The 22,760-nt window shown below is 48.4% G+C and overlaps 1 protein-coding gene across 5 annotated transcripts in view; it reads left to right on the top strand.

The window, feature by feature from the left end:
* Positions 1 to 22,760, top strand: part of INPP5K (inositol polyphosphate-5-phosphatase K) — a 470,513-nt gene that overhangs the window by 336,345 nt on the left and 111,408 nt on the right. For 3 of the 5 annotated variants that reach the window (XM_069226108.1, XM_069226106.1, XM_069226104.1), the window contains 3 exons: positions 1,885 to 1,911; positions 7,679 to 7,853; positions 7,957 to 8,094. In XM_069226108.1, coding sequence (XP_069082209.1) covers positions 1,885 to 1,911; positions 7,679 to 7,853; positions 7,957 to 8,094 — 340 coding nt within the window. The remainder of the gene's footprint in view (positions 1 to 1,884; positions 1,912 to 7,678; positions 7,854 to 7,956; positions 8,095 to 22,760) is intronic. The other 2 variants (XM_069226107.1, XM_069226105.1) reach the window with 1 other exon arrangement.

Below are 22,760 nucleotides of genomic sequence, written 5' to 3'. Positions count from 1 at the left end.
ATGCCACCAGGACTCCGCCCGCCGTATTTCAAGCAGTAACACGGCTTTGCAGTGTCCTGATGGTGGGGCGCTGCCGGCGATGGAAGCGCTTGTTCCTGTTCCTTGGCAGCTTACCTCCTCACTGGACAAGGTAAGTTGATTGTCCAACAGGGGAGGGGGAGGGAAGGTGGGGGTGTTGTTTATGCGTGTGCAGATGTAAGTGTGTATGCGTGTGCGAATGTAAGTGTGTATGCGTGTGCGAATGTAAGTGTGTATGCGTGTGCGAATGTAAGTGTGTATGCGTGTGCGAATGTAAGTGTGTATGCGTGTGTGAATGTAAGTGTGTATGCATGTGTGAATGTAAGTGTGTATGCGTGTGTGAATGTAAATGTATGCGTGTGTGAATATGATTGTGTATGAGTGTGGTTGAGAATTGTAAGTGTGTATGCGTGTGATTGTTAAAGCGAGTGTGTTGGTATGGTTGTGTGAATGCATGTCCGGTGTGAGTGAATGCGTCTATGTATGCGTGTTGGTGAATGCATATATCTATGCGTGTTGGTAAATGCGTGTATGTATGCGTGTTGGAGAATGCAGGGTGTGTTTGTGTATGCGGGGAGGGTGGGATAGGGGTGCTGTGTTGGAAGGGGGTTGGGGAAAGGTGGGTGCTATGTTGGAAGGGGGCTGGGGGGTGCTGTGTTGGAGGGGGCTGGAGGGAGGAGGGTGTTGTGTTGGGCGGGTGGGGGGGGGAGTCATCTGCTGGCTACAGGAAAGGAAATTCCTGTCACCAGTAGGCTTTCCGGCATGATTCTCGTGGAGGTGCTACTGCTGAGCAAACCCAGGTGGACAGGTGATTCCTAATACCTCTGGTGGTCTCCAGTAGACAGCCGGCACAGAGGTGCTGTCCTCCAGCCCAGCTGTCCTACCGCCATGGCGGTACCAGCGGGAATGTGGCAGTTTGGCAGAGACTCCTAATGTGGCTGTCTTCACCGCCGGCCCATCAGCGGTGAGACTGCCACCGTGTCCCTGACGGTCTTTGGAACCCCAGGGTCGAAATGACCACCCGAGTTAGGCTAGAGTCTGAGGGTGTGAGAACAGAAAAGGGAACTTCATAGCTAGGGTCTGGCACCAAGTAGTAATGCTACAGTCACAGAATGTGGCATCAATTAACATTACTTGTGACTAAGGATGCCAGACCAGTTCAGGTTATGACCAAGAGTGTGATGCCATGGATGTGTTTTTTGATACTAAATGAAATAAGTTACAGGTTGTGGCAGGACCCCTGCTAAGGAGGCTGCAGACTGGTAGCATAACACAGAGTAAGAAATTTAGAGACAGGACATCTCAAATTAGTGAAGGTAGACAGAAATCTAGAGATTTAAGAGTGTGACTCTAGTGAGGCTACTGACTGAACAAGCAAAGCAAGGCTTAAAAGCTATAGACCTTGGGGAGTGATACTAAGTAACAAAACTAGTCTGAAATTGGAAAATAATGATATGTGGCTCTAAGGATGTTTTAAAATAAAGCTCTAAAACTTTGAACTCGAAAAAATGATTCCCGTTTCTGTGTCATTTGTGGAGCACTGAATTGATGAGAGGGAGCTCTAAATGGGTGTGAGGGCTACATGCCTATTAAGATGGGTGGAGCGGCGATAGAATGGGCAGGATTGGTGGGTCGCGAGAGTGACAGACGTGACACTGGATGGTTGGATACTGTGTCGCTAGTGACGGGTAGACTCGGATTTGGAGGTGCACAGTTAACAGCACTTTTGTGCTGGAAGTCTCACAGTTAATTGGGTGAGGGTAACATTCCTCCTCTGTGCTGGGGGTCACCAAGTCACTGCTTGTTGTGTATGTGAACCTGAGGACTTGATACCAGTGATGAATTAACCTTGTTCTTTATTTGCAGAGGAAAGAAGGCTCTGTTTGGGTTTAAGTAAGAACTGTAATGACCTCTGATCACATGTGAATCAAAGAGATGCTTATTGATGACATGATTCTTACCCATGCCTATAGCATCTGTTCCTCATTTTCTGGCAAGTGATGAGAGCTAAAGCTGCAGCGTCCTCTGCTCTGCTGAGAATCTAGGCTGGTGGAATAATCTCCATAATCCAAACATGTAGAACTTCTTCTTGTCTGAGGTTGGGGAAAGGCCACAAAGTGCTGGGTACAGGCCTTTGTGTTTTGCTACTCTTGCACAGTGGGGTACAATAACTAGGAGGCGAGACGGTCTTTATGCTGTGATAGTCATCCTACTCTCATAGAAAGTGTGGAACATCACTTTTTAAAAACCCCATGGCTTAATATTTTCTGTTTTTGTGAACATCATATGCAGAGCACATCGTTTTTGCACCGTTAATGCTGCACAATAAAAGATTAAATTGTTACAAGTAGATTTTGGAACATATTCGGTTTCTTCTACTGAGAAATTGTGCATCAACGTCATCCTCCACGTTTTTATTTATTACCTATGTGGTATGAAACTTATTGATTTTCAACCATGGTTCCAGTTTAATGACTTTTAGAGAGCAGAGACGGTGCAGCTTACCAGTGACAGCTTGTAGCATGTCTTGAGTTCAGGAGGCTATTAATCCGGTCATTGGTTTCAAACTTTCCCTTCACTAGAGCTCAGAATAATCCATTCATTCCCTTTGTTCCCTTTGTGGCTATGTCTGTTGCATGTGTCTGACAGTGTATGGAGCAAGGTAGTGTTCTTTTTTTGTACAAAAGAACATCAAAATACATGATAGTGAGAGATGAGAAAGGTAGGTTTACTTATGTGTGAATGTGACCTGTTCTGAACTTCACTTTGAGCTTCTGAATTAAGTTTGTTCAGGATCAAGGACCATATGAGAGATGTAATGAGCGTGATTAGCAGCACAAGGAGGGCAGTGCGCCATCGAGTACAGAATCAGTGTGAGCAGGACATAAGTGAGGCCCTTAAAATGTATAGACAAATGTTGATGTTCATTCCATGGGTTCCTGTGATCTCTGCAGCATTATCTGTTTGATTGGAGCGGCCAAAGAAGGCTTTAATACACAAGGGATAGATAGTCACATTTTAATTTACCTGTGATGTTTGTAAGGAACTTTGGGGGTGATTCCGAGACTGGCGGGCGGCGGAGGCCGCCCGCCAGTCTACCCCTGACAAAATACCGCTCCGCGGTCGCAAGACCGCAGAGGGTATTTTGAGATTTGCCCTGGGCTGGCGGGCGGCCGCCAAAAGGCCGCCCGCCAGCCCAGGGCAAATCTACCTTCCCACGAGGACGCCGGCTCCGAATGGAGCCGGCGTAGTGGGAAGGTGCGACGGGTGCTGTTGCACCCGTCGCGTATTTCAGTGTCTGCTATGCAGACACTGAAATACTTTGTGGGGCCCTCTTACGGGGGCCCCTGCAGTGCCCATGCCATTGGCATGGGCACTGCAGGGGCCCCCAGGGGCCCCGCGGCACCCCCTACCGTCATCCTGTTCCTGGCGGGAGACCCGCCAGGAACAGGATGGCGGTAGGGGGTGTCAGAATCCCCATGGCTGCGGAGCGCGCTCCGCAGCCATGGAGGATTCACCCGAGCAGCGGAAAGTCGGCGGGAGACCGCCGACTTTCCGTTTCTGACCGCGGCTGAACCGCCGCGGTCAGAATGCTCGAGGGAGCACCGCCAGCCTGTTGGCGGTGCTCCCGTGGTCGGTGACCCTGGCGGTCACCGGCCGCCAGGGTCAGAATGACCCCCTTTATGTTTGGTAAGGTGAAGCAAACTGGGCTTCTTTGAAAATGCCCCTTCTTTTTGCCCCCGCTTTTTGCTGCTTGATGCTGTTGCTTTTGACCTGAAAGTGTACTGAGACCTGCTAACCAGACCCCAGTACCAGTGCTCCTTCCCTTAAATTGAACTGAGATTTTGCAAACCCAATTGGCAAGGACTGTACCACCCCTAGAAGTCCCTAGTAAATGGTACCAGTGGTACCTATGGCAGGGATGGTAAAAGGGTCACCAGGGCTGCAGCACTGATTGTGCTACCCTGTGTGACCCAAGTAAAAGCAAAGCCTGCAGAGCTGCCATGTCAGCCTGCACAAGCAGCTTGTCTGCGCAAGTTTCTCTGCCCACACCAAGTGCAGGCAGAGTCCTTTCCCTTGCCCATAGCACAGGTCAGTTACCCCTAAGATGGGCCTACTATAGTTCAGGAGGTAGGGTGCACACTGTGTTGTGAGTGTGGACATATATGCTCAAGCATATACGACTCTGTAATATAATTTAAAAAGTAATGCCATCGCAAGTGACGGCAGTCCATAGGAAAACATGGGCTAGCACCCATGCAGTCTCTAGGTGACCAGCTCCATGATGGCCCAGCCGATTTCCCCACCGTGCTTTTTAATCCTAAGCACGATTCTCATGCCCAGGAATAGTTAGCATGAACCCTGGTGGCGTCCTTAGAGGATGCCCACCAAGATACCAGCTTTCTCTTGCCTTGACAGTCTCTCCTGAGCCATTTGATGCCAAGAGTCTGCCCTCCTGCTGGATGTACCAACGCATTCCTCAGGACAGAGACAGAGGACCTGGGCAGGACGGAGATCACACCTCCACCTTCCCAGGATGGCTAGTGTTTACAGTGTTCAAGGCGGTGAGCCTCAAAGGCTCCACCGCCCTTGATGTGCAATCTCTTGTCCCCCTACTTGAGGGCACGGCCCTTCCCACCCTGACCAAGCTGGCAGGTAGGAAAATTAGTAAGTCAGGAGGTGTACTCCTCCCAAAGACTAACCACACCTTTAGGGTGAGCTAGGAGGTCTGTACAGCCAAGGGAAGGTTCTGCCACATTGGCGAACCTTAAACCTTAGAAATAGTGGGTTCTGGGTAGAAAAGTGACATACTTCCACAGGAAGTCCCCACTTCAGGGGCGGACTAGCTGCAGGTATCAGTAGCCCATTGTACACTGTACCCCACGCTGTTAACGCCATCTAAACCAGGATTTAAGGAGCACCCCTGGAACGGGAACCTCATTTCTGATTTTGAATTCGAGAAGAGGCACAAAGAAGATGCCGCCACTGACAGCAGGGCTTGGAACTCCACCGCTGTGCAAAGAGAGAACACTTAAATGCCCTGAGGAGAACATATACTGGAACTGTGTGACTGACGTGTGCCCGTGGTGCAAACTCATTTCTCCCAATGAGAGGGACTCTAGTGGATGCCAGAAACTAAAGCAGACTCCCCTAACTGTTGGTACCAGCCACCTGCAACTTGCAGACCAATTGTCTTGTTGAAGTGGCCAGAAGTGCAACCCGTTGGGCCCTTTGTGCGTGAGCCTAAGGAAAGTTGGTGACCTGCGGCACAGGAGTGGTAGTGAGGCTATCACCAAGTTTCGAGCCGCTACCCCTGAATGACCTTAAGCCAACAAAGTAACCATCGACTACTTTTGCCACTGCCAAGGCTTATTTGTCGCCAGCCCAGCAACCAGCAGCTTCACGGACATTACTGACTCCAGAACAGTTCCCAGCATAGCGAACGACATCGGCAACAACCCCACTCCTGAGATCCTGAAGGAGGCGACTTTGAGAGGAGCAGCAAAGCATTTTGGCACAACCAGTCCCGTGATTGACAGCTGCAAGGCCACCTCTGCACCCGGAGCCACCGGACGTGGTGGCGAAGTGCCAGCTGTGGAATCCAGGTCCTGGAACCACAGAGGCCTCTAGTTTCCAAAGGTAGAGTATGAGTTTACCCCAAAGGGTGCTTTTGTCAAGTGCCTCAATTTTGACAGCACCTGCAGATCCCTTCAGCACCAAGGATAGCCAGAGCACCTCTGCATATGGACTCCCTGGACAAAGTTACTAGAAACTGACTGTTGAGGCTGGGTTTAGGGACCCGTAAGGCCCTGACTCCAAGTGGGTTACCTGAAACTGACCCACAAGTGACTGATTGCACACTGTGATTTTTCCCCATTGACTTCAATGGTAGTTGGTTGACTGTTACTTATACTCTATTTTTTAATGCTTTAAAAATTCACAGTTCCGGTTGTATGTAAGATACAAAGTTAATTTGTGTGTCAAAATTAAGATAATAATCTGCTTTACTTTATTAAATTGGTGTCAGATTTCTTTAAATTTGTGTCATTTACTAGTCGTCCAAGTGGGTGTTGTGAAATGCTTTACATATGTTCCTCTAAGTAGCCTGCCTGCTCTTTGCCACAGTACCAGGCCTGAGCTAAGGTTTACTAGTGTGCACACAAGGTCCACTGCTGGGTAGTATGCTTGTATTACATGATAAGACTCCCTAGTCATACCACCTAATACTGCCACCTTGATACATACGAATTGTGGCTTAACTTTGTAGGACGTGGGCTTTGGGCCTCCGAAAGCTTGTGATTGGTTTACATTGTGCATAAGAATAATGTGGCGGCCGCATTTTGCTTGAAATTGATCTTTGGGCATTTATCTGCATAGAACAGATGTGTGGCCTTATTGTAGATGAAGAGATGTAGAAATTAAGTCTGGAGGGATTGCGTGCCAGGGACATATGTCTCCATGGGACAGACATAATTGTCCTGGTGTGCATGAAATTAATTTGTGAACCCTAATGTATATGGGTTAGATGTTGAAACCATGGTGTGCATGGAACAAGTGAGTGAGGATTACTTTACTTTAAATAGCTTGTTGAGCCGTATTCTGTGCAGATGTGGGTCTTAGTATTCAAGTCTTGGTGTGCATGATGCAGATGTGAAGGCTGTCTTGTGATGAAATATTGAGAGGGGTACTTCCTGTGTATTGGTAGATGTTGGAGGGCTTAGAGGAAACAATGAATACATGAGAATATATCTCCATGAAACAGATGTATACATCTTGGTGTGCATGGGGTGGGTGTGGTGAGCCTTAATAGACTTGTTTGGGTTTTTGGAGCACTATTCTGCACCAGATGAATGGTTGGGGCTTAGTGTGCATAGGAAAGATACAGGTGTACCTGTTAAATACCTACTTTGTGTGTAAGGTCCAGTTTAGTACCAGATGAGACATTGCTTGCACTCTTTGTGGTATGCGCGCCATTCTTCCTGTTAGTCATCTCTAGTGATCGATGGTAATATTTGTCTACAAGCTGACTTTTTTCCAAACTAACCTGTAGTATTTAGTTCATTGTTTGCTAAGCTGCTTTTGATGGTAAGAGACTTTTCCTGGGCGCACAGACTTCCCCGTTAGAGGCTTGGGTTGTGTGGTGCGGTGCAGGGGGAGGTGTAGCATCGCTGGGGCTAAATTCATAAGGGAATGGATGTCTGCCCACAGAAAGGCTCTCAACCTTGTAGACTTCTTAGTGATCAGCTGTTCTAGTTATTAGTAACCACACTTCATGATCTTCAGTAGTAGCTTCTCATGATTTTGTAAGATCATCCATCACTTGGGGGCTGGCTGCTGTGCTTACTTTGTCTGTAGAGTGGTTCATTTCTGCAGCTTAATTTTACAGAGAGGCCTCAGCTCCCAGGTCATGGCGATTCATGGGCATGCACCCCATTCTCATTGCAGCCTTTTCTCCTTAGGGTGCCTGGACAGATGTACAGGACAGTATAATGGGCTCTTGCTTGTTCACATAAAGCCCACTTTATGGTTAAATTTAGGAGGATTTTGTGATGCCAATGGGGTTTGTGCTTTTTCATGCCCTTCCAAAATAACTAATTGAGCATGTGATAGTAAATCATTTGGATTGAAGCTTCTAGCCTATCCGCTTTTATCCTTACAGTGGGAAGAAACGGAAACCAGCCTGGACAGATCGGATTCTTTGGAAACTGAAGAGTCCAACACCTGAAGATGATGCTGCAGAACAGATACTCTTGGTGTCTTTGGAGAGTTACACTAGCCACATGAGCTATGGGATCAGCGACCACAAACCAGTGACTGGGACCTTCATAGTGCAGGTACATATTCTGCCCTTGGTTTTCATAAGAAGCTATTATGTATTCATGGTGTTCTACAAACCGATTCAGTTCTTTCATTGGCTCAATTGTTTGTATTTTATAGTTGAAGCCACTTATGTCTACACCTTTAGTGAATCTGAGACCAGAGGGTGAGTGGAATGCAGATTCAGATGGCTTGATCAGCTACTCCTTGACACCGGAATTCCCAAGCAGCACATGGGACTGGATTGGACTGTACAAGGTGATATTTGCTTCATGGTTTGCTCTTTCTATGCCTTGTTGTTTTAAATGCAGATCTGTTTCCTTCATAGCTATTATTGTGCAGTATTGATATTTTATACATTCTAACATTTTGCATTCACCTGTCATCCTGTAGTTGAAACAATAGTTTTATGATGTAGAGAATCAGCCTGTGAATATTGACAAAGGGATCCCATCACAACTTTGGCTTATGGCACTTACTCCCAAAGATTTTGTACTGATTCACATCTTAAGGTTTCCTATTGCCATCAAATTTGTCTGTAAGTCAATAGCACTTCTTGTTTTGTCCTTAACATCCAGCCATCGGACATCACTATTTGAATAGTTCATGGCTGCAAGATGGCTATCAATGCTACAAACGATTGGAAGCTGTATAGCCTTATTAACTTGTTTACTCGCAGATGATCAGCAGTGTTCAGCGCATTGAGGAAACCTCTTTAAAGTACTGCTGAGTCTTCTCATGTCAAATGTCAGTTATGGACAAATGCAAGTACCTGCACAACATTTTATATTAGACTATGAATTTGCAGAGTGTGATACTTGCTTGAAGTTCCAGTCTGAAGCTCGGACGACCATAGAGGATAAGGAGGAAATTATAAGTTTTAGATGGTGCAATTGATACACATTAGAAACTGTATTGCAGTTCCGTGGCCTGCCCATGACGTGTCTCCTGGGATAAAGTGCTTTTAGTAGTTCTCAAATTTGGCAAATTGGCATTGGGGTAGATCTTCTCAGAAAGAACAAAAACTGAGCCTGCTTTAGGTAAAGATCACCATGCCAAGTCGAGGCATGTCATTCTCAAAAGGTTGGAGTTTTCAGAGTCCCATGCCTTTGACAGCTTTTGCCATAACATCAATATAGCTGGCCTTTTTCAACTCATGAGTCAATGTTTTAACATGTATTAGTGTTGACAACAAAAAGGTACACTACTGTATCAACCTCCAGGCAGTAGATTTTTCAGTCTAAATTCCCAGTGGCCAGGTTTTTCAACTAAAAGCATTTAAAATACGTGGTCAGAAAAAATAATGCTTCTAAACAAAAAATGTATTATAGTTACATATGTTATGTCATATGTATATTCTTGCCTCTTCGTCTGCCATATCTATGCCTTCAGATGTATTAAAAACGACTGGATTTTAGCCTATGATCCATTTGATTTGGAAAGAATCTCTCTTTTTAATTGGTTTCTTAAGACCAGAAAATGAACCTTAAAATCTTAAACATACCATTCCGGTACATCACAGTCTACTGTGCCAAAATTAGCCGCCTCAAAACAGAAATATTGTGGCCTAAAAAGCAGCATTTGTGGTATTTTTGAGACAGCACATTGTGCCTGTCACAAAAATGCAGTGGCTCACTTGCAGAAGCAGCACACCAGCACCTGCCTTGCAGAAGGAGAGAGCTAGAAAGAGGGATTTCTGGTGCCAGAGTGCAGATTTCAGTTTTGACGCTGCACTCTCCCTGGCATGATCCTACAGGTTCAGACTAGGACAGAAAATAGGTCAGGGCACCAAACTGAACTTGGACCTAATTACTGAATTACATAGCTAAAAAGTTGGGACATGTTTGAAAATTGGGGCAGTGTTGAACGTGTAAAGACACACTGTCTTAAGTGTTTTACCAGGTATGGAAGACTGCATAGAAATTGTAACCTGTCCAGAAGACCAGAAGACAGGCCCACAAACAGCTAGACTACCAGCCCACTCACTGACCTGTCAGACCAGCTTGTTGGGCACTGCCTGATTGCCTTACATGCTAGAAATGCAGCTTCCCATGTTGAAATACACAGAGTAGGAGGAAGCTGTTCCCCCAGCTCTCTCCACTGACCTCACATCTTAATTTAATGTTGGCAGGAGGACAGAGGAGGCTATGGTAACAGATCCTGCTACCATTGTATTTCATGCTACTAACAAAAGGTATAATGGGTGCTGTGGTTGGAAGGGGGAGCTGGGGACGAGTGGGGAGGAGGGGAGGAGCAGGAAAAGGATTGACAAAGGAAATGGGGACAGAATGACTGATGGCATGAAGGAGCGGATAGCTGGGAAACAGTTGTTATGGGAGAAGGAGTAGAAAACCACTGCCATGGGTGGGGGAAGCCAGTAAACAAGTACCACTAAAGTGGGTGGGGGGGCAAAGTAAAACACATGCTGCAAGGGGGCAGGAAAATGGTTGCGGTGAGGGAAGGAGGACTGGTGTCACAAGAGAGTGAGGAACAGAGAAAGAGTTACCACAGGAAAAGGATCAAGCGGATGAGTAGCAAGAGGAATGGAGAGGAAAAGGTTTTGGTGAGGGGGCCAGGAGAATGGCTGCCAAAAGAGACTGAGACATTCACATACCTCAGCCAATTCACAGTGTGCCACCGTGTGTCACACCATATCGTCTCCCTTCCCACTTTCACAAAGTGAAGAGCCGATATCACATAGCGCAGGGAAGGCAAGCTGGAAGCCCCTGCAATGAGTGGATTTCCATCTGTTTGGAGGCTTTAAGCAACCAAAGTCCATTTTTATGAGTGAGACTACCCCAGGACATTAGCAGGAGCCTCAGCAAGGTTTTTTTTTTTTTTTTTTAATATTTCTTTTTTTGGGAGGTGGTTTGTAGATGGGGTAAGGGCAGAAGTGCCTCTTAAGTTTTCGGCCTGAAGTCCTGCCCCTTTTGAGGCCCTGTACTCTCATTCACACTAACATTTATTTGGGTCTCAGTTCTAGACTGTGCTCATGCCCTGTCTCGAACCGAGACCTGCTGTATCGACTCTGTGGGCTTCGAGCACCCCCATCATTAGGGTCGAGTACGCGCACAAGCGCTCTGGACCATGTTATAGTCTCTATGTGGGCTTCTAACCACGCCCATGTCAAGCCCATCACTTTCATTAGTTCGTGGACTTGCCTTTTAAAACTCGATTAATTCCATTTGTGAAAGGCATACATACGTCATGCCTTTTCTGATGCTTAGCCCTCCTCAAGCACCGGTAAACTACTGAAAACATACGAGGCTCCGTGTTTTCAGCTGGTTTCTGGACTACTTTATTTTTTCATTTGCTGCGCAGCGCGATCTCGCTGGGCAGAAGTCAAGCGCTTTGCATGACATTGACCCTGTTACATGGATAATTGCAAGGTTTTACTTTTCATTCTCAGTTTATGTGCCAAGAAACGTCTGGTTAGGAGTTTACAGCGCTAATAGCTCCAACTCGAGCAAACGCAAGACCCCTTGCATTGCAAATGCTTATTTTTCATTGTTTTTTTTGGTGTGCCCTTCGTAAATCCTTCGTTTTCATGGATGCATTTGTTTTATTTGTCCCGCCTTTTGGTGTTTAGTTCACTCCCATGGCTATTGGCCCTATTACATGTAGGAATTCCCTTCAGTTTATTTCTGTTACTTACTATTTGTTTTTTAGTTAGTGTCAGATCGTCTTTTCAGAATGTTGTGTTGCGCTTAGCTGATAGCATTTTCATTTTACAATTGCCTTGCAACGTGTCAACACAATGGGAGATACTCCTCTCTTCATTCCCCAGAAAGGCTTTCCCGTATTTTTAATTTATGTGCTTTTGATCAATACAGAAACGTTATTAATTTATGTGCTTTTGATCAATATAAGCATGTTAAATACGGCGAACTCCACCTCAATGGATCAGAGCGCTTTATGCAGAATACTCGATCCGCTCTCGCCTTAGTGGAGAGGTCAGCTGCTCGGTTTAGTTGGTGTCGGATTGTCTTTTGAGGATGTTGTGTTGGGCTTAGCGGACTGCATTTTCATTTTACAATCACCTCACAACGCGTCCACAGAACGGGACATATTGCAACCCCTCATCCCTCCAGCAAGGCTTTCCCGTATTTTTAATTTATGTGCATTTGATCAATAAAAAAATGTTAAATACTGCAGACTCCAGCCCGAGGTATCAGAGCGGTTTATGCAGAATAATAGACCTGCTCTAGTCCTAGCGGCAAGATTGGCCGCTCTAGCTCTTACGCCACATCCTCGAGATCATCATTTAGGGTGGCTGCCACTTCTTTGGAATGAACATTTATTATGCTTTCCAAAGCAGCTCTGGCCATCTTGTATTTTTTGGGCTGCAGTCTCGTGCAACATGGATTCGTGGTGCTACTTTTATTGTACGTTTTGTTTCCATTCTAGTCCTTCTCCTTTATTAAAATCCTAGGCTTGTGAGCTACACATATTTGTGTCATTCTTATAAGATGTTTCTGGAGTTTTTTTTCAGAACGAGAAATCCTTTTAATTAAGTGAATGGGTGCAACAGTTCTGGTGAAAAACAAAGAGGAATGTAAACAGAGTAAAAAATGTATCACAAATATCAGATTAGTTCTAGCATTGCAATAACAGTTGGTGCACAGCACAACAGTGTTAGTATCGTAAGGACATACAAAGGGAGAAGGAGCTGAAGAGTGGCCAACACTGTAGGAAAGTACACTCTCTTTGGCATGGTTACCTCCGCTTTTTGCCTATCAGTATGCTTACACTTTTTTCCCTGGGATCCTGCTAACCAGGACCCCAGTGATTGTGCTCTTTCCTTCTAAATTTGGTTGCCTACGACTTTTGTACACCCCACAATTGGCATAGCGGTGCCCCCTTATAAGTCCCTAGTATATGGTACTTGGGTACCGAGGGCATTGAGGCACCATGGGTTTCCCATGGGCTGCAGCATGTATTGTGCCACTCATGGGAGCCCGTGCAAAATGTGTCTACAGGCCAGCCATTGCACCCTGCATGAAAAGGTGCATGCACCTTTTCACCACAGGTCACTGCACCAGGTCATTTAAGTCCACCCCCCCATGGTAGGCCCCTGTGGTAGGCCCTCCTAGCCCAGAGGGCAGGGTGCAGGCAGGGTGCAGGTCCCTGTGTGCGAAGGCACCCCTGCATGAGCAGAGGTGCCCCTTGAATCATACCCCAATACTATTGCCAGTATTGGTTGTACGATTCCAAGACCTCGCCTTGCAAGATTTTTTCTCCGGCTCCTTCCCCAAACTACAACATTTCCCCTGCTGTGCTTCCTCTGAGGTCGGCGAGACTTCAACCTGCACCAGGAAGCAAGAAGGAATCTTCCTTGGAGTGAAGGAATCACTCCCCTGCACCTGCAGGCACCTAGAGCAAAGACATCCTGCGTGGATGTGCTCTCCTCTGGAACTGCGTGGATCCTACATCAGAGGTGGTGGTCTGGACTGGTCCTTTTAGTCCGCTCTCCCCGCTCTACAAGTTGGAAGACGGTGAGCCTTTGCCTCTCCTTGCAGGACAGTACCCCGGTGCACTGCGACTCTTGCAGCTACCAAGGCTTGTTGTCTCCTGCTCCAAGGGATCTTCAGCCCCAACCCCCAGCACTTCTTCCTGCCAAGCACAGTGTCCTCTCGGCTGCTCCAGCGGCGTGGACTCCTCTTCAGGTGTGCTGACTGGGCCTCACTGCAACTTACTGTGCCTGCTGCCAGTGGGTTGCCTTTGGGGGCTGAGACTGCTTCTGTTGGCTCTCCCGACTGCCGAGGATCACCTCGGACTCCCCTCCAAGGGTTTAGTCCCCTGGGCCTTGCTTGTCCTCTTCAGCCTTGCAACTCTTCTTTTGCCTCTCTTGCATTTGCCAAGGTTTGTTTGTGGTTCTCCCACACCACAGACCATCTGCGACCCAACAGCCGACGTGGGACACCATTTGCACTGCTCCAAAGACTCATCAGCTCCTGGGCTCCACAGCTGGTCTTCTCCCCCTGTCGACCTGGTTCTTCTTCTACAGAAGGGTGGGTAGTAGCTCCTGTTCCCACTGGACATTCCATCGTGGACTGGACTCTGACCCCTTCTTTTTCAGGTCCTCTTCTTCCAGAATCCACCACTGGTTTCTTCTAGACTGGTCCTGTTCTTGCGTAATCCTTTTTCTAAGTCCTCATGTTGGTCCTTGGGAAAACCAGGTATTTACCTCTGGTCTCCTCTTTGCTAGGAATCATTCTGGTACTGATTAGGCCTCACTGCAACTTACTGTCCCCGCTGGCAGTGGGAGACTGCTTTGGCTGGCTTTCCTGACTGCTGAGGGTCAGCCCAGAATTCTCTTCAAGGGTCAAGCCCACTGGGCCATGTTGGTCCTCTTCAGCCTTGCATCTCTTCTTTTGCTTCTTCTTGCGTTCGCCAGGGCTTGTTGGTGGTTCTCCTAACCACTGACCATCTGCAATCTGATGACCGATGTGGGATACCATCTGGACTGCTCCAAGGTCTCCTTTTCAGCTCCTGGGCACCTCGGCTGGTCTTCCCCCGTCGCCCTGACTCTTCATCCACAGAAGGGTGAGTAGTAACTCATCCCCCCACTGGACTTTCAATCGTGGACTGGAATCTGTCCCCTTCTTTTGCAGTTCCTCTTCTTTCAGAAACCACCTTTGGTTTCTTCTAGACTGGTCCTGTTCTTGCACAATCCATTTTCTAAGTCTTCTTGTTAGTTCTTGAGAAGACCAGGTACTTACCTCTGCTCTACTGGTCGCTGTGGGTCACTTAGGTGCTCACCTCTCGGGGTCCCTAGTTTTTCCAGCTTCCCTCTAACGACTCCATATCCTTGGGTGGGGGACTTTGTTTTGCATTCCACTATTTTAGTATATGGTTTGGCCCTCCACTAGGGCCCTAACTATTTTTCTCTAATTCTTACCAATGCTTGTTGTTTTTTGTGCCAATTCCTGATTATTACTATATATAGGGGACTTCCTATAAGTGATCTAGTGTTGTGTTACTGTGATAAAGTACCTTTATTTTTGTAACTCTGTGTGGTTCTTTCATGTGTGACAAGCTACTGCGTGACTATTGTGGTACTGCATAAGCTTTGCATGTTTCCTAGATAAGTCTTAGCTACTCATCCACAGCTATCTCTAAAGAACCTTGCCTTCCCAGACACTGCCTACACTTCACTAGTATGGGTTGCCTGGACCTGATATAAGGTGCCAACACTATAGATGTCCACCACACACCAGGCCAACTTCCTACAAACACAACTTGGGCAGCTATATATTTAGAAGTCATGGATAATGTCACATCACATTGTAATGTAAAGTATATTCATCATGACTTAGGACAGCAACATTTACTAAAAACTAGTAAGGATTATCTAAATAAAAGAAGGAAAAGCACATGTGTTAGCAGTGTTACGAATATGATACAAATGTGGGACTTTTTGTACTGTGCTGGCACCGATATGCCATAGTATTTTGTGGTCACTTGAAGTAGTGCACAAACAAAAGGTATTTGCTGCATGTGTAGCTGTAGACACACATGCAGTAAATCCTCCACCCAAATACTGGACGTGTGCAACTTGTTCTTCTTCAAAGAATACTTTGAGTCATGAGATATAGTAACTCCAGCTATTACTGGTAATGCGTATGGGCATCGTCTTCATTGCTAGATTGTTCTTTTTCCTGCTCTTGAGTTTAGCTCTGTTTAAACAGCACTCTACGTTGACGCCTCTCTATGTTCATCTTGCGTCCCTTCTAACTTCCACATACCAATAGGAAAAAAGATACATTCATCCGCAGAATCTTCAATGTTGCCACTCCCTCAGTGGGTCTCAACGACCAATCTCTTCTGGACAACCCTTCAGGGCTTGCGGCCCTCAGGCCTGCAACCTCTCTCTTTGGTCCTCAAGAATGCAGTCAGCGTAATGAAAAGAATCCCTCTACAGTACTGCTCACAGTGTAGAGCAAGGTACCCTTGGTCAGACCTCCATCAGCTTTGCAACCACTCTCTGTCCCCAGAATACAACAAACTGTCTCGCCCTCCAATCTAAAAAGACCCTTAAACCAGGAATGGCATTTTGGTCAATGCTTCATGGTGCAGTGACAAGGGGATGGTACCCACAACCTCTTCAGGGCCCGTGACCTAGAGGAGGAACAACAACCACGACCTCATTCACTGAACAGTCCGTCCATTTCAACCTCAACCTGAGCTCACACTCTGAGTAGGAGACAGAAGAATCTCAGGTTGTCAAAGCCCATCCAAAAAAGGCGTCAGCCATGAGTACCACCATTCCTCCACACCCGTCTCTGCACTGCTCTCAGGCCGAGCACCACCCTATAGGGGGTTGGACATTGAGCCCAGAAGCCAAGTGCCAAAAATCCAGTCTGCCACTGCCCAAGGGCCATGGTTGGCATTGGCCAAAAGCTTCAGAATTCGGTACCAAAACTGACACTGAAAGCCCTGCTTCCAGCATCAATGACAACCTTAATACCGAGTGTACCCTCAGCGGTAACAACGAAACCGGCTTCGAAGCCGACCTAGGGCAGTAACTTATATCGGCACCGAAAATGCCATTGGTTCTGGTGGGCCAGAAACCATCTTCGGTGCCTAAGAGGCTGACGTCCAAAACTCCATCCTCCGTGGCTTCTGGTGACCATTGCCTGCAACAGGAACACAACACCAAGCAGAAGCGGCTCCTGATCCATCTGCAGACTGGCAGAATCCTCACACATCCTCCTTCCAAAGCTTTGGACACCATATCTAACAATAGAAAGCTGACTTTTGTGGAGGCTCTCGCCTTGGAGCATGAAGCACCAGCCAAGGCCAGAAAGCTCCAGAAATGGGGCGCCAGTCCTCTTCCACATAGATCCCAAACTACAACTCCTCCTTCTCCTTCCTCTTCTCCTCCCTCTTCTCCTCCTCCTTCCTCTTCATCACTACTTCCATCCTCTCCTCCACCTCATCCAACTTCTCCACCACAGGGTCACCCCTCATCACACTCGCCTTTGGGTTCCCCTCATTTATCACTTGGGAGTGGGGTAGTCCTTCATGTCATTTAGATCGCTATGAGGCCCCTTTCAACCCAAGCCTCAGTATGATCTCTGGGATGATTATAGCGTTGATCCACCTAAGGACAACAACCCGGACCTTTATCCTTCTAAAATGTCCCCTGCAGACAACACCAACTTGTGCCATGCCGTCTTTCATGGAGCTGCAGCCTTCCACAAGGTGGACTTATGTAAGGTCCAAGAGGACAAGGATTTTCTAGTGAAAAGCTCTCCTCCACACAACACTCCCTCCAGTTTTTACCCATCCACAAAGGCATGCTAAAATCCGCACCTGAAACAGTCAAGTAGCTGGTCATAGCAAGAATTAAAAAGCTTTTCGCTCAGATCCTGCTGTACAGTCCTGTTGTCGGTGACGGTGTCTTCTCTGTGCATCTTCTCAGATTCAAAGTCAGAACTAACGTTATGGTGCCAGGGCAGCCCCTTAAATCCTAGTTTAGGGGCATTAAGGGTGTGGGGACAGTGGGCAATGGGCTACTTGTCCCTGCGGCTAGTTCGCCAATGAGGAGACAACTTCCTGTGGGTGTACGTTACATTTCTACCTAGAACCCTCTAATTCCAAAGTTTGCCAACATCGCAGATCTTTTCCTCAGCTTTACAGACCTCCTAGCCCACCGTAAAGGTGTGGCTAGCCTCTCGGAAGTGTATGCCTCCTGCATAACTAATTTTCCTATCTGTCAGCCTGGATGGATGGGGGGCTGTGGGGGATTTTGCCTTAGAGTGGGGTACAAGAGATTACATGTCAAGGGCTGTGAAAGCCTTTGAGGCTCACCGCCTTGATTACTATGAACACTAGCCATCCTGGGAGGGAAGTTTGACCCCATCCCTGCCCAGGTCTTTGTTCTCGTTCCTGGGGGAAATGCTAGCACAACCAGCAGGAGGGCAAACTCTTGTCTTGAGAGCAAATGGCTCAGGGGACCCTGCCAAGGCAAAAGAAAGTTGGCAACTTTGTGAGCATCCTCTAAGGATGTCACCAGGGTACTTGTTAGCTAATGCTGGGTATGGGAATCGTGCTCATGATTAGAAAGCATGGTGTTTGACACCAAACACGGAGGAAATCGGTTGGGCCAACCTGGTCATCTGGGGTTAGCCCGGGTTCCAGCCCATGTTATCCTGTGGACCGCCAATCACTTGTGTTAGCATTAAGTTATAAATGCTATCACAGGGCCATATATGCTTGTGCATATATATATCTATTCCTTCTGTTATATATGTATTGCAAGAGGGGCCAAGGAAGAAGACCGTGAAGGTTGAAACGCGTTGCCCTATGTTTCTGCTTTATGGATTTTTGCAATAAATGAAGACCATTGTTTTTGCAAGGAGTGCCAGACTTTGATTTATATACATTTTATTTTTTTGGAGTGGATATTTATATATATATACATATATATATATATATATATATATATATATATATATATATATATATACACACTCACAACACAGTGCACCCTACTGGGCTATAGGGGGCCTACTTTAGGGGTGACGGACCTGTGCCTTGGGCAGTGAATAGACTCTGCCTGTACTTGGTATGGGCAGAGTCAAACCCAAGCAGACATGTTGTTCATGCAGGCTGACATGGCAACTCTGCAGGTTTTACTTCTACTCGAGTGAAGCAGGGTGGCAAAAACATTGCTTCAGCCCTGGTGACCCCTTTACCATCCTTACCTTGAGTACCACTGGTACCATTTACTAGGGCCTTACGGGGTGGTAAAGTTCTTTCCAATTAGGTTTACCATTCACAGTACATTTGAAGGGAAAGAGCACTGGCATTGGGATCTGATTAGCAGGCCTCAGTGGACCCTCAGATAAAAAATGACGGCATTAAGTAGTCTTAGTGGGGGGGGGGGGGGGGCCTGAACGGCAGCAATAGCGGACGTGTAATCGTTCCGCTCTGCCTGGGCCCAACACTTATCCTTTTCGCATAGACTCGGTGGGGGTCGATGGCAGCCCTTTAGTCACATGGAACAGTGGGGTGAGTCGGAGACGTCTTTGAAGCCGACTGGACCCGCGAGGGCTGGACCGCTGCAGCGTTGGACCCGGAGAAAATGGCGAGGCCTGGTGCGGCGCTGTGGCAGGTCCGCTGATTGGAGTGCCTGGACAGCGGTGAAGAGGGGCACCTGGACGGCTGCAGATCGGTGCGGCCCCGGGGCCGGGCGGCACCATCTGTGTCCTAGGTGAGGAGCCCAGGCCCGCTGTGCTAATGCGGGTGGAGGGGCTGCCTGAAGAAGTGCTGCTGCGGCGCAGCAGTTCAGAGGGTCGGGGACGGCCGACCTGGAGCCGAGGCGGAGGACGAACGGACGGGGGGCGCGCCTGGGCTGCTGTGGATTGGCGCGGCCCGATGGCTTGCTGCCACCTAATGAGGTGGGAGACCGGGAGCTGTGACTCTGCGGTGAGCGCTGGGGCCCCTTGTGGCGGCGCAGGAGAGGCCCCATCAGACAGTCAGATGACGGAGAAGCAGAGCGCTCAAGGACAGGCTAAACGAGGTATAACCTCATGGTGTGCGGATGGGAGTCACTCCGGGACTGCTCACCCCTTTCTTTGCCTTGGTGCGAGCCCATTGAGTGCCGTCAAGACCAGCTGCGCCGTGACGGCCCCCACAAACTGTGGTGGCTAAATTACTCCACTATAGAGATAGGGACATCCTGCTGAAGCGAGCCAGAGAAGCAGGGCCCTTCAGAGTGGACATTGGATCAGTGACCCTCTTCCCGGACTTCACTGCGGAGGTGCAGTATAGGCGGGCCTCCTAGACGGTGGTGAAGAGGGCTATGAGAGATGCGGGCATCCAAAACTCACTCCTATTCCCAGCCAGAATGAGAGTGATTCTGGAGGATCACAGTACGTTGCTTCAAACGCCGGAGGAGGCCTGGGAATGGCTAGAGGTGCACAAGGCGGAAGGGGACCCTGGTGCCCCGCTGGGAGTGTCGCACCGACGGGGACACAGGAGAGCGATGAGACAGCGGAACAGATCCCGCCCAGGAACAAGGCTAACTCCGGCACAGAAGGAGCTGGATAGATGGTGGAGTTGCTAAAACAGAGGATCCCAGCTGGCGAGGCCAGTGGAGGTGAATCAGATCATCGAACCCACTCCACGGACTCCCACCATTCTGATTCTGATGAGGCTCCAAGAGTGACTCCCCAAACGGCAGATGATTTGTGATGAGTCTCAAGTAGAGGGCGCCAGTCTCTCCTCTGGGCTTTTATTTGACTATGGGCTGCGGCGATCATGGTCCCCAGCCCGTATTCTCGACCACTATTTACTGCATGGCGAGAACTCTATATGACTCAGTGTTACTGTTCTGTTTGTTTTGCACATGCTGGACAACCGCTTGTTGCGGTATTGCCCTGGGAGGTGGGAGTTGGGGTTTGATGTTTCTTTCTTTAGAATGCGCAGGAGATTAGTTACCTTGGAATTAACACTAATAGCGGCACCTGTGGGACGTGGGATAGAGCTGAGTAATGATTGTCACCGGGAGGGAGGGGCGGATGCTCCTTCCCGACATAGTTCCCATCCAGCGATGGACTACAAGCTGATAACATAGAATATCCGGGGGATGGGATCACTTGTTAAACGCAACAAGATCTTGACATATCTAAAGAGAAGGGGGGTACATGTAGCACTGCTTCAGTAAATGCATCTAACCGCTGGGGAGGTGGATAGGTTAAGACGCAGATGTAGGGGGCAGCTCTACGCCACCACACACTTGGCGTTTACAAGGGGCACTCTGATTTGGGTGAGGGCTGGAGTCCCATTCGAGCCCCTCTCCAAAGACTTGGATCAGGATGGCAGATATAGTGGAGGGCAGACTGCATGGTAGGCTAATAGTGCTGAGTTGTGTATATGCCCCTAACCAGTGTACAGGGGGGACTCAGAGCTCACCTTCTGGAACACATTAGTATCAATAAGGGCTCCACAGAATCACGCTGCACAGAGTGGGAGACTCTAAAGGTGGTGACACGTGGTCACTGTATGGTACAGTCAGTAGGGATCAGACGTACCCTTGTGCGTGAATTTAACTAACTGGAAAAGGAACTCCATGATAGGAAGGTTGAGCAGGGTACAGACCTGACGGCACAGCACAGACTTCTTAAAACAAGGGAATGTTTAATGAAACACTGGAAAGGCTTCGGTGCCACGATTATCGGAAGCACATGATGTCTGTTCAAGAGGAGGAGGGTAGATCGGGCAGGCTGCTGGCTTGGTTGGTGCGGCCGGTGGATGGGGGGACTCCGATCATGAGTGTACGGAGGACCGATGGAGATCACGTCTATATCCCATCGGGATAAATGGTGCCTTTAAATCCTGTTATACGTCCCTTTATAGGCCACCCGAGGAAGATCTACTGCAGTCACTGGACCACCACCTACGGTCCCTCCCACTGATCACCCTGAAACCAGAGGACAGGGGCCCTCTGAGGGAGCCGCTCACCTTGGATGAGGTGAAACCTGCAATTGCACAATTAGCCGCGGGAAAAACTCCAGGCACGGATAGACTCCCCAGGGAATTCTACAAGACCTATGTGGATCTCCTTGCTCCCACGCTGGTTGACCTCTATACTGAGGCTTACGGTGCAGGCACCTTACCTGAGACTCTGCAGGAGGCATTGATGGGTCCTCTGCCCAAGACCAAGTCAAGAGAGGCGTCAGTGACTGATTTCAGACCCCTTTCCATGCTGAACTGTGACTTCAAAATCCTTAGCAAAGCTCTGGCTAGTAGGCTTCTACACCATGTCCCCCACCTCATCCATGAAGACCAGAACGGTTTTGTACCCGAGCGTAATACCTCCCTGAACCTGAGACGGCTGTTCACGTTTCTATACCTGCCGCACAAGGAGCGGCACCCTGAGGCTGTGCTATCTGCAGGCCTTGAAAAGGTATTTGACTCAGTAAGATGGGATTATCTGCGGGCAGTGATGACCCGAATGGGGCTGGGAGAGAATTGGATACGATGGGTTGAGCTGCTGTACTGTCTCCTGGTGGCGAGTGCGTGAGCCGGTGGGGTGGTGTCGGCTACTTATCCAGTATTCCGTGGCACCAGACGGGGATGCCCTCTTTCACCTTTACTGATCGCGCTTGCTATTGAGCCTCTGGCAGCACAGTTCCGAGTGGAGGGGCGTGGTAGATGGGTGCCGTGGAGTCGCATGGAACACATCATATCGCTTTATGTAGACGATCTACTGATTTACTTGCGGGATGGCATGTTGGTTGTTCCTTGGGCACTCACACTGCTTGAGGGATTCAGTATCCAGTCCGGCCTCGAAGTGAACAGGAGGAAGACATATGTTTTCCCATTGTCTAAGGGCACTGGGCACCCATCCTCGTGCCCTGTTGATATTCTTTGTCCCCGACCCCGTACTTTCAAATACTTGGCCATTCAGGTCTTTTCACGATCAACGTGATCTACGCGACGGGAACCTCGGTGCAGCACTCCGATCCTTACGATCCTCTGTGACGTTTTGGCGCTCCCTGAAACTCGCAATGATTGCCCGAGTGGCATTGTCCAAAATGATTGTTACCCTTTCTACTATATTACTTTGCCAACCTCCCAGTGGCTATACCGATGACCTGGTTTAGGGACCTGAATGCGCTCCTTAGAGGGCTCCTGTGGGATGGGGGTCGACAACGGTCATCCCTCTCCACCCTTTGCCGACCCTTGCTGGAAGGCGGTCTGGAAGTTCCAGATTTTTAATTGTATTGTCCGTCATGCCAACTTCAGTGAGTGGCTAGATGGCTGTTTGGGATGCACCAGCTGGACTTGACTGTACCTAGTGGTGAAATAGAACCTGATCTCCTCCTGGCTGGCCTGCTTGGCACTGCGAATCTCCTGCCTGGGCGGACCATCATGCTGACGGCAGCCCTCTCTTGTTGGAGAAGATGCCT

The sequence above is a fragment of the Pleurodeles waltl genome, chromosome 3_1 (assembly GCF_031143425.1).
Source record: "Pleurodeles waltl isolate 20211129_DDA chromosome 3_1, aPleWal1.hap1.20221129, whole genome shotgun sequence".
Lineage (NCBI taxonomy): Eukaryota > Metazoa > Chordata > Amphibia > Caudata > Salamandridae > Pleurodeles > Pleurodeles waltl.
Note: the sequence above shows the minus strand (reverse complement) of the source record. Positions and strands in the feature narration are given on the sequence as shown.